At 40.5% G+C, this 16,116-nt stretch overlaps 1 protein-coding gene and 1 non-coding gene across 3 annotated transcripts; one reads left to right on the top strand and one right to left on the bottom strand.

The window, feature by feature from the left end:
• Window positions 1-3,768: 3,768 nt before the first annotated feature.
• oma1 (OMA1 zinc metallopeptidase) lies at window positions 3,769-15,948 on the bottom strand. 2 transcript variants are annotated; one of them, XM_061824445.1, is made up of 8 exons: window positions 14,893-15,948; window positions 11,062-11,290; window positions 9,784-9,957; window positions 9,578-9,685; window positions 7,864-7,992; window positions 7,702-7,776; window positions 6,205-6,354; window positions 3,769-4,418 (listed from the first exon to the last, which is right to left on the bottom strand). In XM_061824445.1, exons 2-8 carry the CDS (start codon window positions 11,089-11,091, stop codon window positions 4,131-4,133), a joined length of 954 nt encoding a protein of 317 aa, XP_061680429.1. In that variant the 5' UTR covers window positions 11,092-11,290; window positions 14,893-15,948; the 3' UTR covers window positions 3,769-4,130. The 2 variants fall into 2 exon arrangements, with proteins under 2 accessions (XP_061680429.1, XP_061680428.1); XM_061824444.1 differs by lacking the exon at window positions 14,893-15,948 and adding an exon at window positions 12,699-13,326.
• Window positions 15,017-15,231, top strand: LOC133504158 (small nucleolar RNA U3). The gene has a single exon (XR_009795914.1). It is a non-coding gene; the product is annotated as a small nucleolar RNA U3 (small nucleolar RNA).
• Window positions 15,949-16,116: the final 168 nt, after the last annotated feature.

Below are 16,116 nucleotides of genomic sequence, written 5' to 3'. Positions count from 1 at the left end.
TTTTTTTATTCACAAAAGTGCAGAATAACTTTAAACAAGCAACTTTCCTTCTTTGGAGCCATGATTGGGGGTTAATACGATAGTCCTCGAGAAGAAGAAAAACAACTACAACTACCGGGACACATCTGTGTACAGAGGCTGAGTTATACAGAATAACAAAAGTGGGCTGGTTTTGACGTTTTATGTCATTTTTGTATAGAATTGACAATAACAAAACGTGTTGTGGGTGGGTAAACTGGTTGAGCTGCGCACAATGTTATTTGCAGTTTTTTTTTCGAGGGGCTTTCGAATAGACAATAACGAGAACCGAGGCTTTACTGCATATGTGCTTTGTTTTTGGTTTGCACTTTAATGTACTCGGTGTAAAAAAGTTCGAGACCCGGCGGATCAGTCACTGCGGCGCATGGCAGCAAACACCGACAAACGCAGTAGTACTTCACAGTCTGGTTCTTCAGACAGCATACACATGTCTGCTCCTGAGTATTAGCAGTCGTTACAGCATCGGGGCAACACACACACACAGTGAGAGTGTCCATTTGGTTATCAAAGCACTAGCTAGCTTATTACTCTGCCTCAGAGCCACTCAATTATTCAGCTGGAGTCCACGGGGAAAGAGGAGGAGCACTGTGGCGATGTGTGTGCTACTTACAGCGCTAAGTAGGCCAAAGAGACGCAAAGCAAAGTGTCGCACACACACACATGCTGCATGGCGAAGATGGGAACCACAATAGATAACAGACCGTAGGAGGCCATTTTGCCATTCCACTGTGTGTGTTTTGGAGTTGCAGATGGGTGAGTGGATGACTGAGCGGGGCGTTGGGTTGTGTTTGTGTATGTCGGCCCTGCGCGTGTGAGCACATACGCGTTGAACTGGATGAGTGTGTGAGTGGAAACGTGCGCGTGTGTGCCTGTGGTGTCGTACGTGGGTCTTGTGTCTGCACGTCAAGAGTTGAATATGTGTGATATGGAGCTGAGAGAGAGAGTGTGAGAGTCACACTGAGTGCAAATGTTGAGTGCAAGCCAGACAAAAGTGTCTGCGGGGGGGGTGGGGGGGTGGGGGGGAGGAGACAAGAGCAGAAAATCTCAGCCTGGCCTCCGTGTGACTTCCTGTTAATGGCTTCTGTCACTTTCCACGATAATTCTAGAAGTCTTGTTCTTAAAAGTATGCTTCACATGCATAGACACTAATAGATGAGAAAAATGAAAACCGTACTGGCAGCAGTAGTGGCGTAGGTACAAATGTCATTTTTATGTCGGCTTTTCTCATTTTTATAATTATTACTATCAGTAATTTAGTTAATACTTGCAAAACTAAGCGGCTAAATTTGAGTGTGCAAGCGAAAGTGTGCGGGCGTCTATTTCATATTGTCACTTATTTTGCTTTTGGCATCATTGTGTCCTTCAAAACCGCGGCGGCGGGCGAGAAACCATGACAACGAGACGGCCGGACCGACTGCCAGAAGTGCGACGAAGGCGCTGGCAGCAGGTGTCAGTCTGCCGGAATCGTGCAAAATAAGAAACAGACAAAAGGTGACGGAATCGGCCCCCAACCCGGCAGGATTATTCTGCGAATGTATTCAAATGTATTCCCGGCTTAATCCCTCATCCTGCCCCGCTAAATAGTTGTAAGCGTCACGTTAACGCCAGATAACAGACGACAGCAGCGGTAATCAGTGCCCCCCCCCCCATCCCCCCATGTACCTTGTTTACCATGTAAAACACATGTTTTCTTTGCATTAATATTTTGTCAAGTTTGACGAGTATTAATATGTGCACTATAGAATATATACAGAAAATAGTGTTAAAGAGGACTTTGGGAAAACGGGATTCCATCCATCCATTTTCTTTGCCACTTATCCTCACAAGGGTCGCGGGGAGTTAATCCCTTTAATCAAGAAAACATTGGAAAATCCGAACCTGTCAACCAAGTCTTAAAAAACTTTTTATCGTAAGACTTAAATAAGGCAAAACGACTCACCTATTGAACGTGCCTGGGAGAGTGCTTCTGGTTGTTTTGCCATCATCACTGGTACAACTTCTGTGTGCGGGGGTCCCGGAGCTGTAACTTGGGGATCCACGAAATATTGGACAATAAAGTTAGCATGAATTTCAAAAACTGCATTAATTCATTTCCGATCTGAAACCCGCATGCTGCACGTTTAAATCATGCGTTGAAACTTTTAGCATGCACGCATGCAATATATAAACAAGTGTTGCAGAGGTCAAAGTTCGGCAGGAGTGCACGATGGGCCATGACAGCACCTGCGTCCGACACGTTCTCACGATACCTGGAAGAACTGCCAGCGTTGCCCTACCTCATTCCAGACGTCCCCTGTGGTCGTCTTGAGAGAAGAAATACAAGATCGGAATAACAAGCGCAGAGTATTTACTTTGTCTTGCCCCCCCCATAAAAAAAAAATCAAATGTTTGATTTAAATGTAAATGACGCCAGCTCAGCATAATACGGATGGATGTTCTTTTTTTTTTGTTTTGCTTTTTTCTCTATTTCCGGCCTCGAAATCCGCCCGCCGACTGGGTGTTGCCGTCATCTGTAGTCTGTGTGCATACCAGATGCCAAAATTGTTCTGATTTCACATTTAATTTGAGTTTTAAGTCACATTTGAACTGTTTGTGAAGTGTAAAACAAAAATCAAGTAAAACTATTCCCCCTACAAGGATGCCTGACGAACTGCCATTTAAGTAGCATATTAACATTTTTGACCGTACTGTAACCGCTGTTATAAACTATAAACAAAAAACTGTAAAAAAGTTAATTCAGCGGTGTAAGTCACATTTTAACCACAAGGGTAAGAAATAACAAATCAAAAATAAAGTAAAACTACTCAACCTTTGACCTTAAGAGGCTGTCTGTTTTTTAAATTTAGAGCGCAACATTAAGCCCTGCATAATAAAACCAAAACAAGTCAATTGTTTTTAACACACAAAATGTTTTTTTTTTCTTTTCCTCTCAAGTTTAGTTTGATGGTACACTTGAAGTGGGAGTGAAAATAAACAGCTTGAAGCCTCTTTTTTTGGAAGAATTGTGGAGCATCTGACTAAATGCTCCTTGTTGTGAAGTGAGGTGAGCTCAGTGCCACCGTCCGGCGCTCGACCCGCATTTTTTGCTCTGCAACTCAAAGCAAAAATGGTCTAAACGACTCAATCGCATTTCATCTATCGTAATTTCCGGACTATAAGGCGCGATTTTTTTCACACGCTTTCAACCCTGCGGCTTATGTGGCGATGCTGCTAATTTGTGCATTTTTTCTAATGGACGGGGGCCTCTCAAGCGGAAAAAGAGTGAGACCGATGGAATATATGTGCCGAGGAAGTGACTTTTACCGGTATGTTTTTTTTTTAACCGGCCCTGTAAGCGCTGCGCTAGCGTGTTGCTGCTGTATTACTGCAGCGCGTCAGTGATTTTTACCGGTATGTTTTTTTTTTTTCAACCCGGCATCTAAGCGCTGTGCTAGCATGTCGCTGGTGTGTTACTTCTGCGACATAGTAATTTTTATCGTTATTTTTTTTTAACTGGCCCCATTAGCACTGTGCTAGCGTTAGCGCTGTGCTAGCAAGTTGCTGCCGCACCTCAGCAACTTTTACAGGTATGCTTTTTATTTTAACCGGCCCGGTTAGCACTGTGCTAGCGTGTTGCTGCTTTGATACTGCTGCATCACAGGCATTGTTTGGAAAGAAAAGTTAAGATATATTATTAAAACTTTGACAACTTTTTCTGTGTGTCATCTTTGTAACTATCTCATGTTTCAATGAGAGCACACGCAGCTTTTAATCAGGTACAGCTTGTGTATGTACAAAACGCTTTTTCCTTTAAAAACTGTAGTGGGTGAGGCTTATAATCAGGTGCGCTCTATAGTCTGGAAATTACAGTATTTAAAGGCGCCACTGTAATTGCATTTCCATTCATTTCAATGGGAACCATTTCCTGTGTTTGCATAATACTGGGCTCCCGCAAAAGAATTTAGCTCATATTTTAATGTTGGACATTTGCTTTTCCGCTGGGGTCTGGTACTCAGGACTGAATCCATTCTAACCCTAAAACGCGGGCCCCGTTTCTACGGTCCAGTATGAGTTACTGAGTGGATATCAGTACCACAGGCTTCTCCTTCTCTTCATTGAGTCCGTTCTGGTGCCATAACTTCTTCTCTAGGGTCGCCCAAAGCTTTACTGTCCCCCCGGGTCAGGCGGGGTAAAAAAGGTGGTCCGGATTGGGAGAGCAGAGCCGCGGGGGCCACCACCACCCCGGTGGGCCCGTGTTGAGGCAGGCGCGGGCTGCCAGAACCTGGATGCGGTCCCGCCTTGGCTTCCTCCAACAGCACGCGTACGCTCTTGGAGAAGACGGTGCGGGGGTCGCTGGGCGGCAGGTCGGGACATACGCAGCGCTCCCTCAACTCCAGCGCCTACACAAACACGCACAAAAGAATCCTATTGATTTTTTAATATTTTTGTTAATGATTGCTTCATTAGCTTTCGAAGTCAAGAATCCTATTGAATTTGAAGTAAAATGCAAGAATGCTACTCCATATCAAAATCTAAAAAAGATAACCACCTTTTGTCTTGTGTTTGAACTAGGATTCTGTTAAAATTTTTAAACAGTATTCAAATGTATTTTTTTTCTTTTTTAATGGATATTTGTTTTTTTGTTCAATATTTTTTTAGGACATTTTAATCAAATATTTTTAATACTGAACTTTTTAATTTTAACATTTATTGAGATGAAAATTACTTTGGTCAATTATTTAATGTATGACAATTTATTTTATTTTTTTATTAACCCTCTCTGGACCAAATAAAATTTTGCAGAGAGAAAAATCCGATTAGTTCAGAAAATGATAAATTTTCGATTATATTAAACCTGTTGAAAATTTGCAACCCCTGCCCGGAAAGGGTTTTAATAAAAATTATTCATGTGTAATAAATTAAGGCCACTTTGCGTCACGTGACCTACGCATTGGCCCACACGGCACTTCTGCTTCGCTTTGAGCGTCTACGTCAAAGGTCATCTCTCGTGATTGGCTGTGATGACCTACCGACAATTCGTCCCGGCTCCACATACCACCGACGTCACTGCCTTCTTGATTGATTTTGCAACATAATTATCATCTGGCCAATTAGGTCCATTTGTTCACGGTCGCCATTATTGTTGCTTGGTTCTTTGTTATGAAAAGAAAAGTAAAAAAACGTCTTCTGGAAATGACCAAATACTGCTGCGGACACTCCACCCTGTGTATATACATATTTATAATCCATCCATTGTCTTTGCCGCTCATCCTCACAAAGGTCACGGGGTGTGCTGGAACCTATTCCAGCTGTCAACGGGCAGGAGGCGAGACCTGAACACCGTGAACTGCTTGCCAGAAAATCGCAGGGCACAGAGAGACAAACAACTGCACTCACAATCACACCTAGGGGCAATTTAGAGTGTCCAATTAGTGTTGGCTGTTTTGGGGCTGTGGGATGAAATTGGAGTGCCTGGTGGAAACCCACGCAGACACGGAGAAAACCTGTAAACTCCACACAGGCGGGGCCGGGATCGAACCCGGGACCTCAGAACTGTGAGGCCAACGCTTTCCAGCTGATCCATCGTGCCGCTATATTTATAATATGTATACATATCAAAACGCAAGATGAATTTTAGACAGGCTGAACCGCCTGGCTCACGTTTTAATTAGCCCAGCACTATACGCCGCACGCGGGCATCGGCCGCACCATCGCTTGTTTAGCCATCTGCTCGTCTTTGCCGCTCCATGAACTGACTCAAGGTTAAAGCCATCGCGCACTCATACAAACAAACAACACACACACACACACACACAGAAATAATGACTGTGGATGCTGATACTTCCACAGGAGCTTCCGTCTAGCCCGCAGATACGTCTGATTGTGTCGCTAAGCTGCATAACTTGCTCGCCTGCAGGATGTAAACTTGAGCTGGATTCTTTTTTTTTTTATTTCTATTTTGTGGCGGGGAGGAGGAAAAATAAAATAAAATGAAACAAAATAACCCCGTGCACCTTTCCTCATCCTTCCTCCCCTCCCGAACCTGCAGCAGGAAATCGTACATCTCTCCAGACACTTCATTAGTTCCTTGAAAAACGTATAAAATGTGGATGTCCTCCCGTCTGGCCTTTTACTTTCCCAAAACAAGTGATTTATAAGTGTGTGCGTGTTTTTGTGAAAGTGTACTTGCGGCACGAGGCGGTCCAGCTGTGCCACGCGGTTCTTGTGCGACGGATGCGTGGACAGCCACTCGGGCAGGCTCGGCTCTCCACTCAGCTGCTCCCTGATCTCCATCTGCTGCCAGAAGACCGGACCCGCACGCACGTCTGCACACGCCTGTGTATACGCAAACACATCATGTATTTCTAATTGTTTTTTTGGTTTTAATTTTAAGTCACTGAAATAATAATTGCTGGTGGTGCAGACAGACGCAGCGGCTTCTCCTTATCAGTGCTTTTACGTGTATTTTGTCTTAGTTTTTCAGGGGATTTCTGCACTATGCTGTAACAGTCAGCAGGAACTTTTGGACTTTGCATACTGACACAAATGTACAGTTTCAAGCGACTTCCAGCCCAAACGTAACATTCCACACGAGATAGCGAGACCGCCCGGCGTGTTGTGGATTGTTGTCAGGCCGGCAAAGCGGGGCCGTCGGTCCAACCTCCTGCTCAAGCTACAGAACAATCCACGCAGGCCACCTCTTCCAAGCCTGGAAAATACCAACACCAAATCTTGTGCAATGCATTCCATTTGACTTCTCTATTTGGATTTATTTTTATGTAATTTATTTTTTGCCTTGCACTTTTGTATGCACTGAAAGTGTCGAAGCTTACCTATATCATTGTACGATGTAAAATGACCATAATTGGCATTTTGTTCTATTCTATTCTGGTCTGTGACACAAGGTTTGTTTGTTTACTTTGACAAAGGTGCCCCCCAGTGGCACATATTGAAAGAACAGTATATGGATGTTTTTAAAGCGTATTTTTATTGATTTTTTTTTTGTTTACTATTTTTATATTTCTATTTCATTACTTAATCATTGAATTATTTAACATTTTATTCATGAACTTTATTAACCCATTCTTTAGTCTTAAGAAATCAATTATTTTATTTTTACTTTTTTCTGTTAGTCATTAATTTTACTTTTTCTGTTCCTTATTTAATGAATGCACAAACTTGAATATTCAATGTATAATATTTTAATGACTTTTTTTATACATTAATTTATTGTGTAATAATGGCAGTGAAATATGTAGTAATTTTTTCAATTTAGTAATTTTACTTCAGCTGATTTTTTTTATATTAATTGTATATTTTATGTCATGAATCAACATGTAATCAGTGTGGTCAAATTTGTAAACTGATATTTTATCAATTATTTTAACGAAAGAATTATTTCACATTTTAATTAGGTGAGCAAATTTGTTTTATTCAGAAAAAAATTTAATGTGGACTCCATGAAATGTTGTTTTGTCACTTTTGTTTTACTTTATTCAAGTATTTTTATTATTACCGTGAAATCTTGTTTTTATTTAAGGATGACCTTAGAGAAAATCAATTGATGGGCTCAATTAATTATTGATAGTGATTATAATATGTTAAAATGAAATGAGCCGTGTTTGAGGTGTTCATCAAGTCCATCATCTCAAGTGTTGCGAGTCTATCCGGGTCGGACGGTACCTTCGCCGCCAACTGCAAGCCGACCTCATCCGCCTCCGCCTCCAGCTTCCTGCTGTATGGACGGTTGAACATCAACTGCATCGGAAACACAATCTGTCAATTGCGCGGCGTACCTCAACACGGTGTTAATATTCATAACTATTCGTAATGTTTGGGGGTCACCTGCGTGAGCTTGTCCTGGGCCCACTGACCCAGCAGCGCCAGGCTGTCACGCGGACACACGGCCCAGATGGCGGCCAGCAGGACCACGGAGAGGAGGTCCACTACGTGGGACAGGCTGGCCTGCTCCGCCTGTGGCGGGACAAGGTGATGGCGAAGGTGGGGGTGAAGGTGGAGGTTAGATTAGGAAGATGGGGGGAGGGGAGTGGAGGGGCGCACGCCAACAAAGGAGTGTGGATCTAATAAGGCGTCCTGCGGATGCTCATTGCCTTGATCTAATTACAATCCTCCTCCCAGTTCGGAACTCCCAAACGGCACCGGGTTGATGACACACTTGTTTCGCGAGGCAACAAGAATGGACTTTTAACGAGCCCGTAAACACTCGCCGGCCGCAACAACACCAGTGGGGCTTTTGTGCCGTACCAAATGGCTTTTTAATGTGCGGAAGGTGCGATTGCGTTATGATTGGATTGCATTTACCGGACAAAAAAAAAAATTGCAAAACAATAGAAGTATCAGGGGACTTGTTTTAAAAAAAAAAAAAAAAAAACTCTTTATAATTTTGTTGTCCGTTCATCCTAACGGATGCATTGCATTTCATATTATTATTATTACTATTATTATTATTACCATTATTTATATATACTGTATATTTAGTGTTTTTAGGCTTTATTTAACCAGAATACAGTGAAAAAAAATGCTTCAATGGATTATTATTACAGAGCTGCCAACCTTTTGTCAAGAACATTTCCATGCAAGAGTCCTATTAAAAATCCATCCATCCATTTTCATTCCCGCTTATCCTCACGAGGGTCAAAAGGAGTGCTGGGGCCTATCAGAAGCTGCCAATGGGCACCCTGAACTGGTTGCCAGCCAATCACAGGGCAAGTAGAGAAAAACTCACAATCACACCTTGGGGCAATTTAGAGTGTCCAATAAATGTTGCATGTTTTTGTGATGTGGGAGGAAACCAAAGTGCCCAGAGAAAACCCACCCAGGCACGGGGAGAACATGCAAACTCCACGCAGGTGGGTTGGGATTCAATCCGGGACCTCAGAACTGTGAGGACAATGCTTTCCAGCTGCGCCACCGTGCCGCCTCGGAAGCATTACATTCAATATTATTATTATCATCGTTTATATATATATATTTAGTGTTTTTAGGCTTTATTTAACCAGAATACAGTGAAAAAAAATGCTTCAATGGATTATTATTATAGAGCTGCCAACCTTTTGTCAAGAACTTTTCCATGCAAGAGTCCTAATAAAAATCATTTATAAAATATGGCTTATATTTGACATTTTAAAAGGTATTATTACTTTTTATTATTCATTATATTTATAATATTTATTCTTAATATTATTAATATATATAATATTAGTATTTGTTTATATTTTTATTATTATTACCTTGCAATGATGAAAACAGTTGCAACCTGACTCAAAGACCTCAAACAAAGAAATTAAAACTCAGCACTCTATTTTGCAAACAAACGAATAACATTGCTGTTACATGAAGAGTGAATTGGATAGTTGATGTATGGACAATGATTTTGGTTTCTGTTTTGTGCAATGTGAGCGGTTCAATGTGAATGCGCTGGTAATGTTAGATCCCAGTGCTTTTTTTTTAAAAGTGCTCTTTTCAAGACACGGGAAATGCATGATGTTATGAGTTGTCGTCGTCAGATGGTGTGGATGTAACTAATGTTCCGACTTACAGCGTGTCCTAGTAAGGCGTGAGCCATCTCGTGCCCCAGCACGATGGTGAGCTGGTGGAGATCCGCCACGGCTTCCAGCATGCCGGTGAACATGAACACTTTTCCATCCTGCAACAACAACCAAAATCACCAAAGTTGAGTTTCAACAGGACCTTTTTTTTTTTTTTTTTTTTGGGCACGAAGAAGTGAAGTTATCGGTGGCCGACCGGGAGAACAAAAGCGTTGGTGCTGTCACTCTGCACCACGTGGACGCTCCACTCCACGTCGGCCATTTCGGGGAGGTCCTGGTTGCGGCGGGCCAGGTGCTGCACCGCCCGCTCCACCGCCTGGTGACGGGCGTCGCTCTCGGGCAGCAGCAGCTCGCCAAACTCCTCCATGTACTGCACAAGAAGAAGAAGGAAAACAGGAAGTTACATTAAAGCAGCATAAATTAAGCATTCTCACTTGTTGGTGACTTTATTTAGTTTTATTTTTGGGAGGATCGCTGTGTGCAAAATAAGCGAAACTATTTTTTATTTTATTTTATGTATTACAAAGTCTTAACTTTTATTAAAATCTGTATTGGTTTTTAGATTTTTTTTTGTTCGCATATTTCCATATTTTTGAAGGTTACTTTTCTATTTGTGGATTTTATTAGTATTTCTTTGACTACATTTTTTAAATTTGCTAAAAAATTGTAGACGTTTGAATCTTAAAAATTTTGTAATTTTGCTTTGTTTTGGGATTTTTTACCGATTGTTTAATCGTGGTCCAGATTTGTTTTACTTTAATCATAAAAAACAAAAAAACTTATATAATGATACATACATATACATAATTGGCGGCTTTATTATTTTTTTGTAGAATCGCTGTGTGCAAAATAAGATAGGATATAATTTTTTAAATTTTATGTATGACAAAGTCTTAACTTTATTTTTTTATTTAACATCTGGATTGTTTTTTTGAGTTTTTTTGTTTCCATTTTTAGATACTTCTGTAGGTTATTTTTATTTGTGAATTTTATTAGTATTTTTTGACTACATTTAATTTGTTAAAAAATTCTCGAGTTGTTTGAATCTTGAAAATGTAATTTTTTTTTTTGTTTAAGGATTTTGTACCCATTTTTTAATCGTGGTCCAGATGTTTTACTTTATTCATTAAAAAAAAACAACTTAAAACTAAAAACTTTACATCTATACCTATATATTGTTTGTTTTATTGCTATGTTTTTTTTAGATACATACAAAATATTTGTGTTCTTTTTTTAAACAGATTAATTTGAAAAGCAACATACCTGGAGGATATTAAAATATAATGAGAAAGAAATTAAACGCCTACACCAGGAACTTCTGCATTGATTGTAAAATGGTGAACAAATTTTCAAACTGAAACAGAATCAAGAAACTTCAAATGCGACCAAAAACACGGTCTGCATAATTAATGAATGTTTTAAAATGTCAACAGGCTGAGATTATTCCCATGGCGAAGCCATCACGTCCCCTCACCGCCTTTGAGGTGAAGGCTGCCAGCTCCATGTAGTTCTGCTTGTTGAACACCAGCAGGCGCGTGCGTCCAGTCACCGGCGACTGGTCCAGGTGCGTGAGGAGAAGGAGGGCCGTGACGGCCGCCGCCGCGCCCGCCGCCGCGACCAGGCGCCAGCGCCGGCGCCACACCCACTGGCGGAAGAGCTGACGCCGGTTTTCCGGCAGAGCCACCCACCACTTCCTTAAACTCCTGCGTAGTAAAGAGATATCAAATGTTTTTTATGTTGCCTATGATGCCTGTTTTTTACGATATTAGTAATAAAAACGTGCTTGATGTGGGAGAATTAGCAGGTGGAGTTGTGCGTGTGCACGCATGTGTTTTAGAAGAGAGAAAACAAGCCGTTATCTCGCTCCCAGGTCAATACACAAACATACCATGAAGTAAACATACCATACATGGGTAGGTGTCGGCATATGATTACCGTAATTCCCGCTCTACAGAGCGCACCTGGTTATAATTTTCACTCAGTACATTTGTAAAGGAAATACTATTTGGTACATACATACCCACATTGAAACACGAGATATTTACAAAGACGGTACACAGAGCCTCCGTACTAACGCTAGCTGTGCGAGAACAGGGACGATTAAAAAAAAAAAACATACCTGGTAAAAATCACTGAGACACGGCAGAAACACGCTAGCACAGCGCTAACAGGGTTGAACCGGTAAAAGTCACTTCCTTGGCACATATATTCCACCGGTCTCACTCTTACCTTAAATTACCGGAAATTACGGTAATAAAATGTAATTATTCAATTAATTAATTCAAATTTTATATATTTTTTTAAAAACCCCTATCAAACATAAGCAACAAACAAAACATTTTCAGCACAAGTTTTACCTACTATTTGTCCGACATGTTTAAACATGCGTTCAAGTATTTTTCCATTTTTCAAAATATATTTTTTAAATAGTTTTTTTCTAGAGAAGAAAGAAAGAAGGAATATTGTTTACAATTGTGTCATTGCGTTCATTGAACATTTTATGTAACAAAAGTATGACAAGTATCGGTATTGTGAGTGCTCAGTGAATACTTGTAACGGTGTCTGTCTGAAAAAAAAAAAGTATCGAACATACACCCTGTGATTGAATGAATACCAAATATTACTTCCATCCATACATTTTCTTTGCCGCTTATCCTCACAAGGGTTAGATTGCTGGAGCCTATCCCAGCTGTCAACAGGCAGGAGGCGGGGTACACCCTGAACTGGCTGCCAGCCAATCGCAGGGCACATCGAGACAAACAGCTGCACTCACAATCACACCAGGAAACCGGAGTGCCCGGAGGAAACCCACGCACCCACGGGGAGAACGTGCAAACTCCACACAGGCGGGTCTGGGATTGAACCCGGGATCTCAGAACTGCGAGGCCAACACTTTTCACCTGCTCCACCGTGCTGCCGAGTTCATGTTATCTCCTGTTAACTGGGAGTCAGTCCACTTTTTAATATTTAAAGCACCCCTGATCCCTACAAGAATTTTCCAATCAGGAACTAGTTAGTACCTTTACGGGAAAGTTAGCCTGCCCTTCAAATATTTGTGTCTAATTTTAATCATCTAAATGTTTGATGTTAAACGTTGCAGTTGTCTCCTACCTGCCCAATATGATGGCCATGAGCTTCTGCACAGGCTTGAGCACCATCCATATGAGAGGAGCTGGCAAGGCCTCGACCCGAGGGGAAGTACGAAACTGAGCACGACATGGAAGCGGGACAAGGTGCCCAGGAGTTTTGGTCAAGAGCGTCCCGGCGCGGCTGTGTGGAACCACAACCGCCCCGCCGCCGCTAGGGGATCCGTGTCGAACATGCCGAAGTGGAGCTCGCAAAGAGCGGACGTGGAAGGAGTGAGAGACCCCGTGGAGGTGTCGTGTCGGGTGATACAAGAGAAGCCCCCTTGAGAAGGGAAACATCATGGCGGTGGTCAATGAAAGTCACGGAAACGACATTTTCTTACTCCTTCTCGCCAATGTCACGCGAGCTTCGTGTAATGGTTTCGGTGGCAAAGTGCCTGTAATAAAACATCTGTGTCGTTTCCTCCAAAAGGTGTTGAATTTAATGGTGTTTGCGGTGATAAACGACGAGAAATGTCACTCGGTTGAAACAACTTTTGCCTGTTTCGGCGATTTGGTCCACCGTGCAAAATAAGTCCCCCGGAAACAAGCTTGGAAGAAAAATTTCCCGTGATCAGCGTGGTCAAAAAAAATAGTTTCTTTCAGCTTGTCCCGTTGGGGTCGCCACAGCGTGACATCTTATATGACCGCTCATATTTTAAACATAGTTTTACAACAGTTTTTTTTTTATTCTGTCACCATCCTTAATTACCAGCCATATTAATTATTAAAAAGACCAAGCCTCGTAAAAACTATAAGTCCAGCCGGAAACAGGTCCGTGTGAAATTTTCCGAGGAGCAACAAAAGTTCTGTTGCGGTCAAATAGTAATGTATTGTATAGTATTGTATTTTTAAATAGATTATAAATAATATTGTTTCAAATATTACACCATTATTACCAATATCATGTTTCGATATTTAAAAATATAGTAATTTTAATTCTTATCACGAATATAAGTCGTATGTTTCGATATTTAAAAATAGAGTAATTTTAATTCTTATCACGAATATAAGTCGTATGTTTCGATATTTAAAAATAGAGTAATTTTAATTCTTATCACGAATAGAAGTCGTAAGAACAACAGACGGAAATATGTCATATATTTATCATATGCTAACTTTATTCTTCGTGCCAAAATATATCATATTCCAAGTGACCGATTTAGACAACCTTTTTTATTTATTTCGTTATATTTCAAAGTTCCCTTTTTCGTAAAACATCACCACTGTCAGTAATTTATTTTTGAAGTATTACTACAGATTATAAATAGCCAAACTCAGAAGTAATATGTACCTCTCACATCAACAAATCAAACATTAATGGTAACATTGTGAACCAGAAAATATAATGTACTTTATTTAATGTCACGGGTTACGGGTGGGGGGGGGGGAATAAATGGGCGACAAAAACACGTTGGAACCCTTACAGAAAACTATAACGCTCAAAAATTACAAGCAAAAAAAAAAACCTGCAATCGTCAACTAAAAGAAACGTTTTTTTTTTTTGTATGTTTAAAAAAACTATTTATTAACTTGACAGCTGACTTTGCCGCCGTCGTCTTGGGGTTGATATTGCCTTGTCAAAACGTGGTTGCATTATTTTCATACAGTAAAATAGTATTAAAAACATTACGGCACAGTCATTGCGTTCAATGATCATCAAATTGTAAACACCAAGTGTCGTAGAAGCTAAACTTCTAGCTAAACTCATAAACTCGAGCTCTCCTGATGAAGCTTAAATGTTTTCTATTTGACTAATCAAACTAATACCGTTCTTCGTTTATACACACTGAAGAAAGCATAATAATGTGCTTTTATTGGGGGAAACGAACATTTTTAATAATAATACTGAACAGCACAATGCATGTCCTGTCCTGTTGCGGAATTGATCTACTTTGCGAGTTTACTACCGGATCCTCAAAAGAGACGCACACTAAATTTGCCTTTCACTTATGAACTCCAAATTAAAACCCTAACCTCCCCTCAATCATGCTAACTTTTTCACGGACTTATATATATTTTTAATTTCTACTTATACATTGGTTAAGTATTAAAAATAAATATATTATTTCGTTTGAAACCACGAATAATAGTAAAACGGATCACGCAAAGCATTCTGTTTTCCTAACGTAACTTGATTTTTACTGTTAAACCGTCCAAATGAATTTGCATTGACTCACCCCCCAGTAGTTTCCTTGACGACTCGTGGTGTGTCGGCTTTGCGAAAAGACAACAGAAATGGCGACCTCAGCGTGAAAATAGCACCGTCGTCGCTGAGATTCCATGGTCGACCGGTAATTAGTTAAGACTATACTTTCAGGAATTATTTCTATAGTTAATAACTAGAGAAATGTGATTCTAAAGTGTATGGTCGCGCAAACTACGATGACGAGATGCTGTATTCCTTCCTGAGCGTGAAGCTGCCAAGAAGTCTTGATTTATGTCAAACACTCTTTGACATTGATGAACGTTCGCTGCATCTTTTGGAGCAATGAGGGAGGGAATATGTTCAGAGGAGTTATGTGTAAAACTGTGAAAAGCGATGATATGGAAGGAAATTTCGATGGGGACAGATTCGTAGTAAACCTAAGTAATTTAAGTTAAATCTTTGTAATGTCAGCGGCCTTGCACAATATAGCCTCTCTAATATTTGATACAATTTAAAATCATGCCATTTTGGTACTCCTGTATCGTGCGGGTCAAAGTTTACCTGTTGTATTATGGTGGGTTATTTGTCAAATAAAACTGGTCGTGTGAACTTGACATTTTTTCAGGTTCTGTAACATGAAGGATTTGTGGTAAACCAGAAAAAGACCAACTGCAAAGGAAAGACTTATAACACCGTAATTACCAAGAAACCTTGCATATTATTACGTTGGCCCGATTTCCGTGGCATGTTAACTTTCCCCAAAATAAGATGTGAAGCACGATCATCATAACACAGGAAAAAATTAAGCATTTTTATGTAATAAAAACATGAAATTTAAAGTCAATCAGATATATTTTTGGCAATGGGAAAATGCATGCTAAACGCGTCGTTCATTTGTTGTCTCAGCGATGTCCCAATTCAGACAGAAAATTTCAACGTGTTTCATTGCATTTGAAATTCTAATGAAATTTGCAGAGTTCTTTATTATGAAATTCATCAAAAATTTCACAGAAAATGTGTTTTCTTGCTGATCCATAGATGAAATTTGGGAAAATATTTCACCGTCGTCCGATAAAGGTGAAGCACGGAGTGAACAGTGAACTGGCTGTTTTGGGAGTATCAAGATGGCGGACATCTGCTTTCGGCGCCTTCAGTTTTGGTGGCCATTGAGCTATTTTTTTCATTTGTTTTTTAGCTCAGTGATAAGAATCAGAATCTTTTTGTCTATCGCTATGTATCCACGCCATTGACATAG

Source organism: Syngnathoides biaculeatus, chromosome 7, assembly GCF_019802595.1.
Source record: "Syngnathoides biaculeatus isolate LvHL_M chromosome 7, ASM1980259v1, whole genome shotgun sequence".
NCBI lineage: Eukaryota > Metazoa > Chordata > Actinopteri > Syngnathiformes > Syngnathidae > Syngnathoides > Syngnathoides biaculeatus.
The sequence above is the reverse complement of the archived record's forward strand: the minus strand, read 5'-3'. Positions and strand labels throughout refer to the sequence as shown.

What these genes read in the sequence shown, in the direction of transcription:
- oma1 (XM_061824444.1), bottom strand. Translation starts at nt 13,015, where the DNA reads ATGATGTTTCCCTTCTCAAGGGGGCTTCTCTTGTATCACCCGACACGA. An exon ending in CCAACGCTTTTGTTCTCCCG is followed by an intron (nt 9,686 to 9,783) that starts GTCGGCCACCGA and finishes TTGTTGTTGCAG; the next exon opens with GATGGAAAAGTGTTCATGTT. An exon ending in GCTTGCAGTTGGCGGCGAAG is followed by an intron (nt 6,355 to 7,701) that starts GTACCGTCCGAC and finishes GCGTATACACAG; the next exon opens with GCGTGTGCAGACGTGCGTGC.